The sequence below is a fragment of the Puma concolor genome, chromosome C1 (genome assembly GCF_028749965.1).
Source record: "Puma concolor isolate L17-30 chromosome C1, mPumCon1.1.hap2, whole genome shotgun sequence".
Classification (NCBI taxonomy): domain Eukaryota; kingdom Metazoa; phylum Chordata; class Mammalia; order Carnivora; family Felidae; genus Puma; species Puma concolor.
The window spans coordinates 178,019,785-178,036,068 of NC_141674.1; the positions used below are offsets into that span (position 1 = coordinate 178,019,785).

Sequence of the window (16,284 nt, forward strand, 5' to 3'; positions counted from 1 at the left end):
TGAATTTACTTTATTGTAAGGATATATAGCATATACTATATGTAACATACAAAATGTGTGTTAATTGACTTTTTGTGTTATTGGTGAAGCTGCTAGTCAATATGAGGCTATTAAGAGGAGGCTGGGAACATGGCGGAGTAAGAGGACCCTAAGCTCACCTAGTTCCACAGATACAACTAGGTAACACTCACATCAGTGTAAATAACCCGGAACAGACTTGAAGGCTGGCAAAACAAACTCCACAACTAAAGAGAAGTGGTAGACAAGAGGCCACATCAAAGACGGTAGGAAGAGCAGAGACGTGGTGGGGAGTGCTCCATGGAGGGGAGAGAACTGCAGATATGAAGAGGGAGGAGAAATAGACTATATTGCACTAGGCAACCTGCATGGGGAAGATGAAGCCCCAAATATGTGGCTTTGAAAGCCAGAGGGGCCAAATTCCATGAATTCTTAAAGCCAGCAGGACCTAAAGCATGGAATTTTAAAAAGCCACATTCTGGGAGAGCCTGGATAACAATAGGAAGTGGAGTCCCTGCCCTTAAAGAGAGCACAACCAACAGCCCTTGGAGTTACAGCATAGAAACAGCAGTTTGAAAATGGGAGGGAGAGTAGTTTACTCATTTCAGAGCATGTCCCGGACAGCAGGGATCACTGTGGGTCTCCTCCCGGAAAAAAGGAATGGGCAGATATCATTTCTCTCCCATATGCCCCAGTGCAAACACATGGCCACGTGTGAGAACCAGCGTGGCACTGACACTACCTAACTTGCTTACCCCATGGCCCCTGCCCCAACACTGCACTTCAGCAGATCCACACTTCCCAGTCACATATGCCTCATTTCTGACATTTTGAGTCCCCTCTCCCAGAAGACCAGTGCAAACCTTCCCAACACTGTATCTTCCAACCTATGCACTATGTGGGGCTTCAGTCTAGCAGCGGCAGCAGGTCTCGTTTTGCAAGCAGACCAGCACTCATCTTGTTAAAACTGTGTGCCCCACAGCAGCCAGGGACCAAATAGTGCCCACAACAGTCAAGGAGAATCTCTGCAGGGTACTGCAGCAAAGAAAAAAGCAGCCAGGATACAACAGCAGGCCCAACACACATAGGAGACACTCCTGAAGTGACACGTTCTGGTGAATAGGGGACACTGCACTGTGGTTGACTTTCCTAACACACAGAAACAGACACAGAGAGCTAGACACAATGAAGAGACAGGATATATGTACCGAATGAAAGAGCAAGGCCAAACCACAGCAAGAAACCTAGGAGAAACAGATACAAGTAATATGCCTGATAGAGAATTTAAAGTAATGATCATAAAGATACTGAACTTGAGAAAAGAGTGGGGGACATCAGTGAGGTCCTTAACAAAGAGAGAAAAAAAGAACAAGCTATAAATAACACAGTAAATGAAATTTAAGAAACAATAGATCGAATAATAGCAGGCTAGAGGATGCAGAGGAGCAAATTAGCAACCTGGAGCACAGAATCTTAGAAAGTAATCAAGCCAAACGGTGAGAGAAAAAATTATTCAAAATGAGAATGGACTTAGAGAAGTCAGTGACTCCATCAAGCATAGTATTTGTACTATAGGGATCCCAGAAGAAGAGAAAAGGGGGAAGAAAATATATTTGAAGAAATAATAGCTGAAAATGTCCTTAATCTGGGAAAGGAAACAGAGGTCCCTCAACAAAATCAACCCAAGGAGGCATACATAAAGACATATAGTAATTAAAATGGCAAAAAGTAGTGATAGAGAATTTTAAAAGCAGTAAGAGAAGCCAGTTCCATATAAGGGAAACCCCATAAGGCTATCAGCAGGTTTGTCAGTAGAAACTTGGCAGGCCAGAAGGGAATGGCATGATATAGTCAAAGTGCTGAAAGGAAAAAACCTACAGCCAAGAGTACTCTATTCATCAAGGCAATCATTCAGAACAGGAGAGAGAGAGTTTCCCCATTCAGAATAGGAGAGAGAAAAAGGAATTCATGACCACTAAACCAACCCTCCTATAAGAAATGTTAAAGGGGATGGGGCACCTGGGTGGCTCAGTCAGTTGAGCGCCTGACTTCGGCTCAGGTCACGATCTCGCGGTCCATGAGTTCGAGCCCCGCATCAGGCCCCTGTGCTGACAGCTCAGAGCCTGGAGCCTGTTTCAGATTCTGTGTCTCCCTCTCTCTGACCCTCCCCTGTTCATGCTCTCTCTCTGTCTCAAAAATAAATAAACGTTAAAAAAAATTTTTTTTAATAAAAAAAAAGAAATGTTAAAGGGGAGTCTTTGAGTGGAAAGGGAAGAGCAAAAATAGGAGTAAAAAAAGTGAGAAGCACTAAAGCAGTAAAAATAAGTATGTCTTTAAAACTTGGTCAAGAGTGGGGCGCCTGGGTGGCTCAGCCAGTTGGGCAGCTGACTTCAGCTTACGTCATGATCTCACAGCTTGTGAGCTCGAGCTCCACATGGGGCTCTGCGCTGACAGCTCAGAGCCTGGAGCCTGCTTTAGATTCTGTGTCTCTCTGCCTCTCTGCCCCACCCCCACTCGCATTCTGTCTGTCTTTCAAAAATATATAAACATTTAAATAAAAATAAAATAAAAATCAGTCGAGATTCACAGAAGGATGTAAAATATGACACCATATACCTAAAACATTTGGAGAGAGAAGAAATGGTTCAGACTTAAGTGACCATCAATCAGCTTAATATAGACTGCTATATGCAAAAACCCAAAAAGCCAGTAATAAAAATGCAAAAAATAAAGAGAAAAGAATCCAGGTATATAATTTTAAAGAAAGCCAGCAAACCTTGAAAGAGAGCAAGAGAAGAAAGTATCAGAGAACTACAAAAACAGCCACAAAACAAGTAACAAAATGGCAATAAATATCAATAATTACTTTGAATATAAATGGACTAAATGTTCAAATCAAAAGATGTAGGGTGATGGAATTGATAAAAACCCAAGACCAGTCTATTTTCTGCCAACAAGAGACTCATTTCAGACCTAAAAACATCTGCAGATTGGAAGTGGGGGATGGAGAAACATATTTCATGTATATGATGTCAAAAGAAAGCAGGGGTAGCAATGATTTATGTCGGACAAAATAGACTTTAAAACCAAGACAGTAACAAGAGACAAGGGCACTCTATAATTGTAAAGAGGACAATCCAGCAAGAAGATGTAACAACTAAATATTTACGCACCTAATGTAGCACTTAAATGAGTAAAATAGTTAAAAAGAAACAGGAACTAATTGATAGTAATAAAAAACATAGAGGACTTTAACACTTCACTTACATCAGTGGACAGATAATCTAGGAAAATCAACAGGGAAACAGTACCTTTGAATGACACACTGGACCAAATGGATTTAACAGATATATTTAGGACAGTCCATTCTAAAACAGCAGAATAGACTTTCTTTTCATATTCCATCCTAAAACAGCAGAATACACTTTCTTTTCAAGTGCTCATCACACATTCTCCAGAATGGATCACATATTAGGCCACAACACAAGTGTCAACATTCAGAAAGAACAAAGTCATACCATGCATCTTTTCTGACCATAATGAAACCAAATAACCACAAAGAATCTGGAAAGACCACAAATACATAGAAGTTAAATAACATGCTACCAAACAATGAATAGGTCAGCCAAGAAATCAAAGAAATTAAAAAAAAAAAAAAAAAGAAAAGAAAAAAAAAACATGGAGACAAATGAAAATGCAACAGTCTAAAATCTTTGGGATGCAGCAAAAGTGGATCTAAGATGGAAGTTTACAGCAATACAGGCTTACCTCAAGAAGCAAGAAAAATTTCAAACAACCTAACCATATACCTAAAGGAGCTAGAAAAAGAACAAACAAAACCCAAAATGAGTAGAAGAAAGGAGATGTAAAGATTAGAGCAGAAATAAATGACACAAACTAAAAAAGTAATAAAATGTCAGTTTAGGAGCTGGTTTTTAGAAAGGATCAAAAAGATTGGTAAGCCTCTAGTTAGACTCATCAAAAAAGAAAAAAAAAGAAAATCACAAATGAAGAGAAATAACCAACACCACAGAAATACAATTAGAATATTATGAAAAAGTATATGCCAACAAATTGTAGAACCTAGAAGAAACATAAATTCCTAGAAATTTATGAACTACCAAAGACTGCAAAAAGGAAGATATAAAAAATCTGAATAGACTGATTACCAGCAGTGAAATTGAATCAGTAATCAAAAAACTCCCAACAGACAAAAATTGCAAATGAACTGGCTTTACAGGGGAATTCTTCTAAACATTTTAGGAGTTAATACCTACTCTCAAACTATTCCACAAAAATAGAGGAAGGAAAACTTCCAAATTTATTGTATGAGGTCAGCATTACCCCGTCACCAAAGCCAGATAAAGACATCACAATTAAAGAGAACTGCAATCCAAAATCTCTGATGAACATAGATGCCAAAATCCTCAACAAATTATTAGCAAAGAGAATCCAACAGTACATTTAAAAACATCATTCACCATGGGAGATGCCTGGGTAGTTCAGTTGGTTAAGCATCTGACTTCAGCTCAGGTCATGATCTCCACTTTGTGAGTTCAAGCACCACATCAGGCTATCTGCTGTCAGCACAGAGCCCACTTTGGATCCTCTGTCCCTCTCTGCCCCTTCCCTGACCTCAAGAATAAATAAACATAAAAAAAATTTTTTTTTAATGTTTTATTTATTTTTGAGACAGAGAGAGACAGAGCATGAGCAGGGGAGGGGCAGAGACAGAGGACACACAGAATCTGAAGCAGGCTCCAGGCTCTGAGCCGTCAGCACACAGTCCAACATGGGGCTTGAAGTCACAAACCACGAGATCATAACCTGAGCCAAAGTTGGAAGCCCAACCGACTGAGCCACCCAGGCGCACCCCCCCCTTTTTTATTTTTATTTTTTTAAATGTTTTATTTATTTTTGAGACCGAGAGTATGAGCAGGGGAGGGGCAACATTTAAAAAATTTATTCACCATGATCAAGTGGGATTTATTCTTGGGTTGCAAGAGTTTTTCAATATTTGAGAATCAGTCAATGTGATAAATCAATGAGAGGATAAAAACCGTATTATTTCAATAGGTGCAGGAAAAGTATTTGACAAAATACAATATCCATTCATGATAAAAGCCTTCAACAACAACAACAAACCATCATTAGAGTAGGTTTAGACAGAACATAACTCAATATAATACCACTGACATAGTAATGGAGAAGAACTGAGAGCTTTTCCCCTAAGGTCAGGAACAAGACAAGGATGTCCACTCTCACCACCTTTATTCACATGTTGCTGGAAGTCCTAGATATCAGACAATAGGTAGTCAGACAACAGAAAATAATAAAAGGCATCCAAATTGGTAAAGAGGAAATAAAACTTTCACAATTTGCAGATGACATGATACTATATTTTAAAAACCCTAGGGGCGCCTGGGTGGCGCAGTCGGTTAAGCGTCCGACTTCAGCCAGGTCACGATCTCGCACTCCGTGAGTTCGAGCCCCGCGTCAGGCTCTGGGCTGATGGCTCGGAGCCTGGAGCCTGTTTCCGATTCTGTGTCTCCCTCTCTCTCTGCCCCTCCCCCGTTCATGCTCTGTCTCTCTCTGTCCCAAAAATAATAAACGTTTAAAAAAAAATTAAAAAAAAAAAAAAAAACCCTAAAGACTCCTCCAAAAACTGCTAGAACTAGAACTACCATAAATGAATTCAGTAAAGTCACACAATACAAAATCAACATACAGAAATCTGTTTCACTTCTGTATACTAATAATGAAGTAACAGAAAGAGAAATTTCAAAAAATCCCATCTACAACTGCACCTAAAATAATAAGGTACCTAAGAATAAAGTTAACCAAGGAAGTGAAAGATCTATACTCTGAAAACTGTAAACTCTGTTGGAAGAAATTGAAGACATGAAGAAGTGGAGAGACATTCCATGTTTATGGGTTAGGAGAACAAATGTTAAAATGTTCATGCTACCCAAAGCAATCTACAAATTTAATACAATCCCCATCAAAATAACAACACCATTTTTCACAGAACGGGAATAAACAGTCCTAAAATTTGTATGGAATCACAAAGATCCTGAATAGCCAAAGCAGTCTTGAAAAAGAAATACAAAACTGGAAGGATCACAATCCCAAACTTCCAAGTTATATTACAAAGCTGTAGTAATCAAAACACTATGGTACCAGTACAAAAATAGACACATAGATCAATAAAACAGAACAGAAAACCCAGAAGTAAACCCATAATTTTATGGTCAGTTAATCTTCCACAAAGGAAGCAAGAAAAATGCAATGGTAAAAAGACAGTCTCTTCAATAAATAGTGCTGGGAAAACTGGACAGCTATATGCGAAAGAAACTGCACCACTTTCTTAAACCATACACCCAAATAAATTCAAAATGGATTAAAGATCTAAATGTGAGACCTGAAACCATAAACTCTTGTAAGAGCACACAAAGTCAGACATAATTTGTCAGACTTTGGCTGTAACATTTTTCTAGATATGTCTTATCAGACCAGTGAAGTAAAAGCAAAAATAAGCTATTAGCACAACATCACAATAAAAAGCTTCTGCACAGCAAAGAAAACAATAAAACTAGAAGGCAACCCACCAAATGGGTGAAGATATTTGCAAATGGCATATCCAAAATGTATAGAGAACTGCTACAACTCAACACCAAAACCCCAAATAATCCAATTAAAAAATAGAATACATGAACATTTTCCCAAAGAAGTACAGATGACTAACAAACATGAAATGTTCAGCATCATCAGAGAAACGCAAATCAAAACTGCAATGAGAGATCACCTCACACCTGTTAGAATGGCTAAAATCACCAACACAAGAAACAAAGTGTTGAAGGTGTGGAGAAAAAGGAACCCTCTTGCACTCTTGGTGGGAATGCAAACTGGTGCAGGCACTGTGGAAAACAATATTGAGGTTCATCAAAAAGTTAAAAATAGAACTACCCTATGATGAAATAGGTGAAGGGGATTAACAGCACACTTGTCTTGATGAGCACCAAGTAATAGATGAAAGTACTGAATCACTATATTGTACACTTGAACATATAATGCTATGTTAACTCTGCTAGAATTAAAAATTAAAAAAAAAATAGGCTATTAAGTTCTTGAGAAGTCAAAAATTATACATGGATTTTTGACAACGTGGGAGTCAGCACCCCTAATTCTTGTGTTCAAGGGTCAATGTATTGTAACCTTTATAAACATGGAAAATATTTATTAAACTCAAAGAAAGGCAATTTATGTTTTTTAAGGTATTTTGTATACTATAGTGACTGATTCTGATTAGAATACAATTGATAATAAATAGGATTAGATAATTATATTTGACATATTTCACTCCTGAATCTTAGGCAGACATACTTTGTTCTTAAAGCTCTCTGGAAGAAAAGAACGTTTTTAAAAATAGTGTTAGGCAGCCCACAGAAGTCTTCTGATAAAAGTAAAGTACACATTTTTATCTGGCTGTATATTTTAGTATCTTGATATTTACCAGTTTCTGCTTTGTAGAGTTTGAAAATAAATGACTGTGTTGCTGTACATGATAAGACTTGTTTTATTATGATTTCATACAATAATAACTATCCTGACTAGGAATGTTTTCATAATTAGTTAAAGTTGATCTTATTTTAAAAATTTAAACAGATCTTTGTATTATTTTACTCACGTGTCTGGAGTTGTATTTGTATTGCAAGATTAGTTTTCTGTAGTTAATGATTTTTCTATAAAATGAAGCAGCCAAACTGTTTCTAGGATGTTAATTGTGGATTGAGAGAGATGAGGAACTAATTCTTAAGGGTCTCCCTCCAACACCTTACATATCTAATTTACCTAAAAAGTACTTACACAGTATTACTTAAATTCAGGTTATTAAAAAACTGTATTATTTTAAAATACTAGAGTGATTGTAATTGCAGGAAGATCTCTATAGGGATTTAGATTTTGTTTTTGAACCTTTTTTTCAACGTTTATTTATTTTTGGGACAGAGAGAGACAGAGCATGAACGGGGGAGGAGCAGAGAGAGAGGGAGACACAGAATCGGAAACAGGCTCCAGGCTCTGAGCCATCAGCCCAGAGCCTGATACGGGGCTCGAACTCACGGACCGCGAGATCGTGACCTGGCTGAAGTCGGACGCTTAACCGACTGCGCCACCCAGGCGCCCCTGAACCTTTTTTTAAATGTTTATTTTAATTTATTTTGGGGGGGGGGGGCAGAGAAAGGGAGAGAGACAGAATCCCGAGCCGCATCATGGGGCTCGAACTTGCAAACTGAGATCATGACCTGAGCTGAGATCAAGAGTCATACACTTAACCAGCTGAGCCACTCAGGTGTCCCTAGATTTTGTTTTTGTTATGTATGCATACTTTTAGTATTAGCCTACAAATACTAAGCTATGAATTGAGTTGGGGTTTTTTTCCTCATTTTTCAAGTAAAGAACTCACAGAGATTGCCAAATTTAATGTATTTTCTCAGCATTTTTCTGTTCAGTGATTATTTGCAAAAAGAACTTTAGAAAGTTATACTAAATATTTAAAATTCTTATGAAAGCAGTAAATAGTTAAAGGGAGAAAGTATTGAAAAGTATTAAAAGGCTGAATAAGGATAATTGCTAGACTCTTGGTGGGTAGAATCAGCTGCTGTTTTTGAAGGTGATAGTATTCAGTTTTGTTTTTTTGAGAGATTATATATGCAAAAGCATATATAATTTAGTAGAATTTTCTTAGTCAAGTTTAAATGTAAATTTAAACACAGACATCCAATGGTGCTGAAATACTTCAAGGGAACTGACTTCTTTATTTTACAATTGAATCTGAGTTCAGGGAAAACAAGGGGCTTCCCCATTGTACCATGGTTAGGAATTGATAGAGTTAACAATTTGAACTCTTACTTTCTTAATATTAAGATTCCACAAAAGGTAAATAAATGACACAACTGTTTCTCTTATGTTGCTTTCTGTTTCTGTGACAACAGTTTACTGTATGTACTAAAAGTATTCTTTAACTTTTTATAGGAGAACTATGGATTTGATAAAATTGAGGTGCGAGACAATGGTGAGGGTATCAAGGCCACTGATGCACCTGTAATGGCAATGAAATACTACACTTCAAAAATAAATAGTCATGAAGATCTTGAAAATTTGACAACTTACGGTTTTCGTGGAGAAGCATTGGGGTCAATTTGTTGTGTAGCTGAGGTAAGGTAATTTATATTGACTTTTTTAGTGATTTCACACTCAGAATGGTAGCATTAAGAGAAAACTAACCCAGGATTTGGCAGAGTGTAGTTTTTTTTTTATTGTAGTAGAATATACATAACATAAAATTTACCATTTAAGCCATGTTTAAGTGTACAGTTCAGTGATTTTAAGCATGTGTAGCCATCATTGCCATCCATTTCCAGAACTTTGACATCACTCCAAACTAAAACTCTGTGCCCATTTAATGGTTAGTCCCCATTATCCTTCTCCACCTCCAATCCCTTGTAACCCCTATTCTACTTTCTGTCTCCATGAATTTGACTAATGGAGTCATATAATATTTAACCTTTTGTGTCTGGCTTATTTCATTTAGCAAAATGTCTTCTACATCTTATAACATGTATTGGAATTTTATTCCTTCTTAAGGTTGAATGATCCTCTGTGGTATGTTTAAATCATGTTTTTGTTTATCCTTTTATTTGTTGATGGACATTTGGGTTATTTCCACCTTTTGGCCATTGTGAATAATGCTACTGTGAATGTGGGTGTGCAAATGTCTGTTGAAGTCCCTGCTTTCACTTCTTTTGAGTAAAAATCTAGAAGTGGAATTGCTGTATCATGGTAATTCTGTCTGATCTTTTGAGGAAAGGCAAAGTGTGTTTTGCAATGTTAATATTTTGTTTTAAGTTTATTTATTTTGAGAGAGAGCACATGTGCGAGTAGACGAGGGGCAGAGAGAGAATCCTAAGCAGGGCTCGAATTCACTAACTGTGAGATCGTGACCTGAGCTGAAATCCAGAGTCAGACGCTTAACGGACTGAGCCACCCAGGAAGTGCTACAATGTTAATGTTTATAAATAGAAAAAGTACTTTAATGACCCATTGACTTTGAAAAAATATTAAAATTAAACCGCTATCTTAATTATAAGCTCTTCTTAGAGATTTTACTGTAGTAAAGTTCATTGTGAATCTCTAAGAGTGGTGGCTTTATAGTAGTTACATTTCCCTATGCGTACTTGACTATGAAATCCTTTTATTGGTAAGCATTTCACTGTTTTGTTGTTATTGTACTGTGGAACCCACTCTGGAAATACCTCTCTAGTAAATACAGATAGATTGATGCTAGAGATGTGAATTGACTTGTTCTAAACCCTAGCTAATCAGAGGCAGACTGGATCCCAGAACTTTGCTCTCCTGATCCTGGTTAGGTGCTTTCAATGTTGGTAACCCCTCATTTCAGTGCCTGAGCAACTTGTTTGGGTAGTACCATTTATACTTCTCTGCCTCTGCACTAGATTTCATAACTAGTTTGTGGCAAAGCCTATCTAAAACTTTGATCTGTTCATTTCCATGTGTCTCACTTACATTTGATCACACTACTCTGTACTAGGTTCTTTGTGCTCTACTGTTACTCTGTATGTCAGGCTCTGTTTTATAGTGTGATGGTATGTTTCCCATGTGTGCTCACTGGCTGTGTATCCCTCCATTTGTGCTTTGGCTTGTAGACTCTATTTGGGTGAGAATGCTCAGGTACAATTAAATGATAGGACTTTGTACCTCTTGTCCCAGAAAAGTGTCATGTATATGAGATAATGTTGCTCTTTTGTCATCCATTCTTTGGGCATCTGTTAGGTAGCCAGCCTCATCTCCCTGGCAGTCATATAATCTCCATGCTTATTGTGGTCTTCCCTTTTTCCTTCTGCCCTTAGAGTGCTGGCATAGTGTAGATTTTCTCCATTTTTTTATGAAGAGTCCCAGCACAGTATCTACTTTTCTCTTTGACTTTGGGGCTCTGTAAAGTGATACCTAACTAACAAAGAAAAATTGTGGGTAGAGGACGAGGTAGAGTTTAAAGTGGGAGAGTTTACTCTTCTAGGACTAGGGGTAAGACTAGGGGCCCTTGTGTGTTAGAATCTAGATGTTCACACATTGGTAGAGGAGAAAAGGCCTTGTCCTTCCTTACGTGCATTCTGCTTAAAACCTTTATCCAAAACACTTTATTTAAGTTCACTGAGTCTCCAACTATATTTTAGGGAAGAGCAACTAGAGGGTACAACTAACTGGACATTGCCCTTCTTCCTCCCTAGAGACTGTATCTGGGAACCTATAGCCCTGGGATCTTGTAGAAAGTGTTTGTTTCTAGAATGGGGTCAGATTTGTATCGGGGAACCTCTCAAACTCCCAGTACTAGCACATACTATTGTTTGAGCTTTTGGTAGCTATTTTAGAAATCATACAATTTATTTGAAAACATAATTATTTGATTTTTTAGCTGTTGTCCAAACGTGGTAGTCTTTAAGGTATATTTTGGCAGAGTATTGTTGAATAATATACAGCTTTTCTGGGTTTTTAAAAATTAATTGATTTTTTTATTTGAGTATAGCTGATGACATTAGTTTCAGGTATGCAGCATAGTGATTTGACAAGTTTATAAATCATGTTGTCTTCACTACAACTATAGCTAACATGTCTTAATATATTGCTATTACAGTATCATTGACTATATTCCTTATGCTGTGCCTTTTATTCCCCATGACTTAATCATTCCATAATCGAAAGCCATTATCTCCTTTCACTCAGAGGTGGAATCTAAGGGATAAAAAAACCCACAAATGAATAAACAGAAAAAAAGGCATTTCTGTATTTCCTATAAGATATATATAACTTTTTACAACTGAAATTGGTTATTATCAGCTTTGTCTACTAGGTGGCAGCACTATACTTAGTCTTTTAAAATACATGGTAATAAGCCATATGATTTACTCAAATCTTTACTGTAGTTCTGATTTTAAATGGCAGTTTTGCAAGTCTGTGTCCAGTGGTGTTCTCTATTTTGTTTCTTTTTTTGATGACTTAGGCCCACTTGATATCCAAGTTTGTCATTTTGTCTTTTGTTTCATTTTTGATGCATTTTAATGCCTTGAGTATAAATACTTGAAGTAATTTGTATACCAAAATTACAAGAGAAGTAAAGGAATTGTCTAACTATCAGCATAACCTAAAACTGTAAACTTTTTAAAAATTATATTCAGTTTACACATTGTAATGTCAGGTGTTTATTTTATAGAATATTAACAGCATTTTATATAAATCTCTTTTCTTGTAAATCTTTGGGAAACCCTCACATAGGTATGTGTGTGTGTACTTTACATACTCCAGGGCAAGATATATACTATAATCAGCACCCCTGAAGGTTCTCTCATTGCCTGTCCCAGTTAGTATTTCTCAGAGGTAATAGTTGTTATGACCTCTGTCAACATAGATTAGTTCTACCTGTTCTTGAACTTGATCTAAATGAAATCTTACAGTATATATTATTTTGTCACAGATGTTTTGATGATGATTTGAGCTTGTTTCTGAAAGCCAAAGCATCACCAAAAAATCTAGAACTGGAAGGGATCTTGGTAGTAGTAGTGGCCCCTGGTTCACTGGCAGATCCCCCATGACAGGACTGAAAACTCACCCCTCTAGCTGCCAAGCATTGGTAACTGAATGCTCAAAGCTGTGTCTCTCTCTGGCGATTGCCTTTACCTCATCTGTACAGCAGTAACTTACCCATATTGTGCAGGGCAACCTGCATCCAGTGACTGACTAATGAGGGGTTATAAAGATTCTATTCCAATTTAGAACAACTCTGCCATGCTATCTCTGGTCCAGAGTGGCTACCCCCCCCCCCCCCCCAACTCCCATCAGGGTCAGCCAAGTCCTTGTTTGTGACTACAGAGCCCCACTTCTTTTTCTGTCCTGCCCTCACAGGTGATCATCTCTGGAGCACCCCCAGTGAACTTCCTGCTCACTAGTCTTCGTCTCAGTCTGCTTCATGAGTAGCCACCCTAAAATGTAGGTCTTCTATGGATCTGTCTTCTCATATTATTGATAAGGAAACTGAGGTCTTATGTAGCCAAATGCTAGGTCTTCTTACTCCAACTTCAAATATAGTCTAATAATCAGTCAGTTACTGTTTCATTGTGTGTTGTGTGCAGGGTGCTTTGCTAAGTAGTTCACTTTAGAAGAACTGTGCACAGTGCAGTAAATGGAATATGAAAATTGTGACCTATTTAGGGACATATAATGTGTCCATGGCAAAGCCAAGAATTCATTTCCAATATCATGTCTCCCAGTACTGAATTTTCCACAGTAGGTCATGCTTCCGTCTTACTAGCATGGTTAGAGAGGTATCTATTAGTTTAAAATTACTTCATATTAAAATAATAAATATATCCAGGCCTGCAGTGGTAGGCTCAGTAGATGGTATCAAGGAGTAGTCAAGTTGAAACTTACGTGAAAGGATTCTGAACAGTATTTCAGAAATACAGAAAGTAATATATGCTTGTTAAGGTCAATTAGATTTAAAAAATTGTTATTCAGGATTTATTGTTATTAATTATTAATGAGTGCTTTTTGGAGAAAACTTACTTTTTTTTTTTTTTTTTTTTTAAATTTTTTTTCAACATTTATTTATTTTTGCGACAGAGAGAGACAGAGCATGAACAGGGGAGGGGCAGAGAGAGAGGGAGACACAGAATCGGAAACAGGCTCCAGGCTCTGAGCCATCAGCCCAGAGCCTGATGCGGGGCTCGAACTCACGGACCGCGAGATCGTGACCTGGCTGAAGTCGGACGCTTAACCGACTGCGCCACCCAGGCGCCCCGAAAACTTACTTTTTAAATGTAACGAGTATTCTTTACCACTCAGAAAGAATTGAAGTTTTATGTATAGAAGTTGCATATTTATTTTTAAAGGCTCCAATTTATTTTGAAAATCTTTGGACAGAGATTATAGTTACATAATAAAAATTAGCGATTTGGTTATTTTATCTGCCAGATTAACTGATGCAGACAATTTTAAAGTCATAAAGATGTAAATTATCTCAGGCTCAGTAGATTGATAATTTGTATCTGGAATATAGTTTTGTCACACTATTAAATGGCCATCACTGAAAATTCTGATTGTTGAAAGTATTCTTATTAAAGATGTTAATAATTTTAGTTACAAAAAGAAAATTAAGTAGGTTTTTAGCAAAATTGGAGGAATTTAAAACATATCTTATTCTATATTCTTTATTGACACACTTTAAAAGAATGGGCAGTTTTCCTAATTTGTCAATTTTAAAGTGACTTCCAGTCTTAGAATTAAACAGTCCAAAGGAGTAAACCATTGTTTTTATACCTTCAGAGTAACCTGTTGGCATTTAAAAATGTAATTACGCTTGATAAATCCATGATGAATGTATCAGTTACTGACACAAATTGATACGGTTTTCTTTAAAATCTTGAAATTTATTGTTGTTTGTAGAGCAATAATTTGGAGATACTTGTTTTCTTCAGTGTTAAATTCCTGGTACTGATTAAAAAGCATACTGACTAAAATGAGCTAGAGGTAGTGAAAATTCTGTTTTGAGCTGTTCATAAAATTTTTTGTGAAGACTTTGTATATATTCTTATCACATAATAAAACACATAATAAAATATTTTATTTCTTTTTAGGTAGATCTTTTATATATTTATTAAAAAATGATCTTTTTCCTTTCCAGAGAAATGTTTAAGAAAGTTATACATTTTTTGAACCGGATTTTAAGTGGAGGCTAAGTTACACTTCAGTTTTAGGAGAAATACAGAACAGTTTTGTTTTCTTAAAATCAAAACAAACTCAATGAAAAGTCAGAACCCTAATTCTCAAGTGTTTGCATAAGAGACTTGGCCAAAGGCATAAAGCAGGTTAACTTTTCTGAGAGTCGTGTGAGGATAATGATTTGAGAGTCAATTGAAATAATACATATTAAAGTATCTTTAATACGGTCATGTGCCATACAAATGAAAGTTACTTTCAGTCTGGACTTGAATGTGAAAAGTAGTATGTACCTCAAAGTTTATGCAGACAACTCAACATTTTTGGGAAATCGTTTCTAAAGTTTAACAGACATTCCTACATAAATTCCTTCTATTTCTCACAAAAGGTCTTTATTCTGTAGCCTAAGTTCATTATTTTCTCTTGTTTATCCCTCTGAAGAACTAACAGAGGTGCCAGTCATCCTTTGTATAACACTAATGTTTATGGATTCATTCCTCCATTTTTTAATTAGTTACAATGTGCCGGGTATTACTCTGATCTACCAAGTTTATTTTACACAATTTTGTGATGAGATGACATCATGTGTGGGTTTGTTTTTTAAAATTTCATTAAACCTCCATGGCTCAAAAGGGGCAGAATGAGAAGCTATGTCATTCTGTTTTTTTTTTTTTTTTTTTAAATTTTTTTTTTTTTTTTAACGTTTATTTATTTTTTTGGGACAGAGAGAGACAGAGCATGAACGGGGGAGGGGCAGAGAGAGAGGGAGACACAGAATCAGAAACAGGCTCCAGGCTCTGAGCCATCAGCCCAGAGCCCGACGCGGGGCTCGAACTCACGGACCGCGAGATCGTGACCTGGCTGAAGTCGGACGCTTAACCGACTGCGCCACCCAGGCGCCCCTGTCATTCTGTTTTAAAGATGAAGGTTGGGACTTCCTTAATTGTGGGCCCCCATATCTGTAAAAAGGTAGGAGGAAGCTGCTAGCATCATTTTGATGTTTTCTGCCTCCTGTTCCACAGTGTAGATAGAGTACCTTTCATGTTCTTTAGAGCCATGGTGACAGAGCTGTAATTAAAATAGGCACAGGAACTTTTGAAGAGTAGGGTAGGTATCCTGCTTTCTAAAGTGTAGCCTCCTCACAGGTAATAGAACTCTGTTCTAAGGAGAAAAGCCAGGGCCAAGATTTTCCTATTGCTAGTCTCCCTCAGTGAAGTATCTGGGAGAAGGTTATGAAGTCAGAGCTCTTATATGAGTGTACAACTATGCATAGGCAGGCACACTCACAGAAAGAAAGACATTTCAGTGATCCAGGCAAAATTGATATTTCAGCTGAATCATGAAGACCATTTACCTTAGTTTTCAGACTCCTGTGTCTGTGCCAAGGTGTTCATCCAAAAATCAGCAAAAAATAAAAATAAAAAATAAGAACAAACTTTAACATAATTGTCTTAAATGAATTTTTGTCAAGAAAGGTTT

At 37.1% G+C, this 16,284-nt stretch overlaps 1 protein-coding gene across 9 annotated transcripts in view; it reads left to right on the forward strand.

The window, feature by feature from the left end:
* Positions 1-16,284, forward strand: part of PMS1 (PMS1 homolog 1, mismatch repair system component) — a 99,603-nt gene that overhangs the window by 9,437 nt on the left and 73,882 nt on the right. For 8 of the 9 annotated variants that reach the window (XM_086719127.1, XM_086719133.1, XM_086719131.1 and 5 more), the window contains one exon: positions 9,052-9,234. In XM_086719127.1, coding sequence (XP_086575253.1) covers positions 9,052-9,234 — 183 coding nt within the window. Of the gene's footprint in view, positions 1-9,051; positions 9,235-12,993; positions 13,078-16,284 lie in introns of those variants that run through there. The other variant, XM_086719132.1, reaches the window with a different exon arrangement.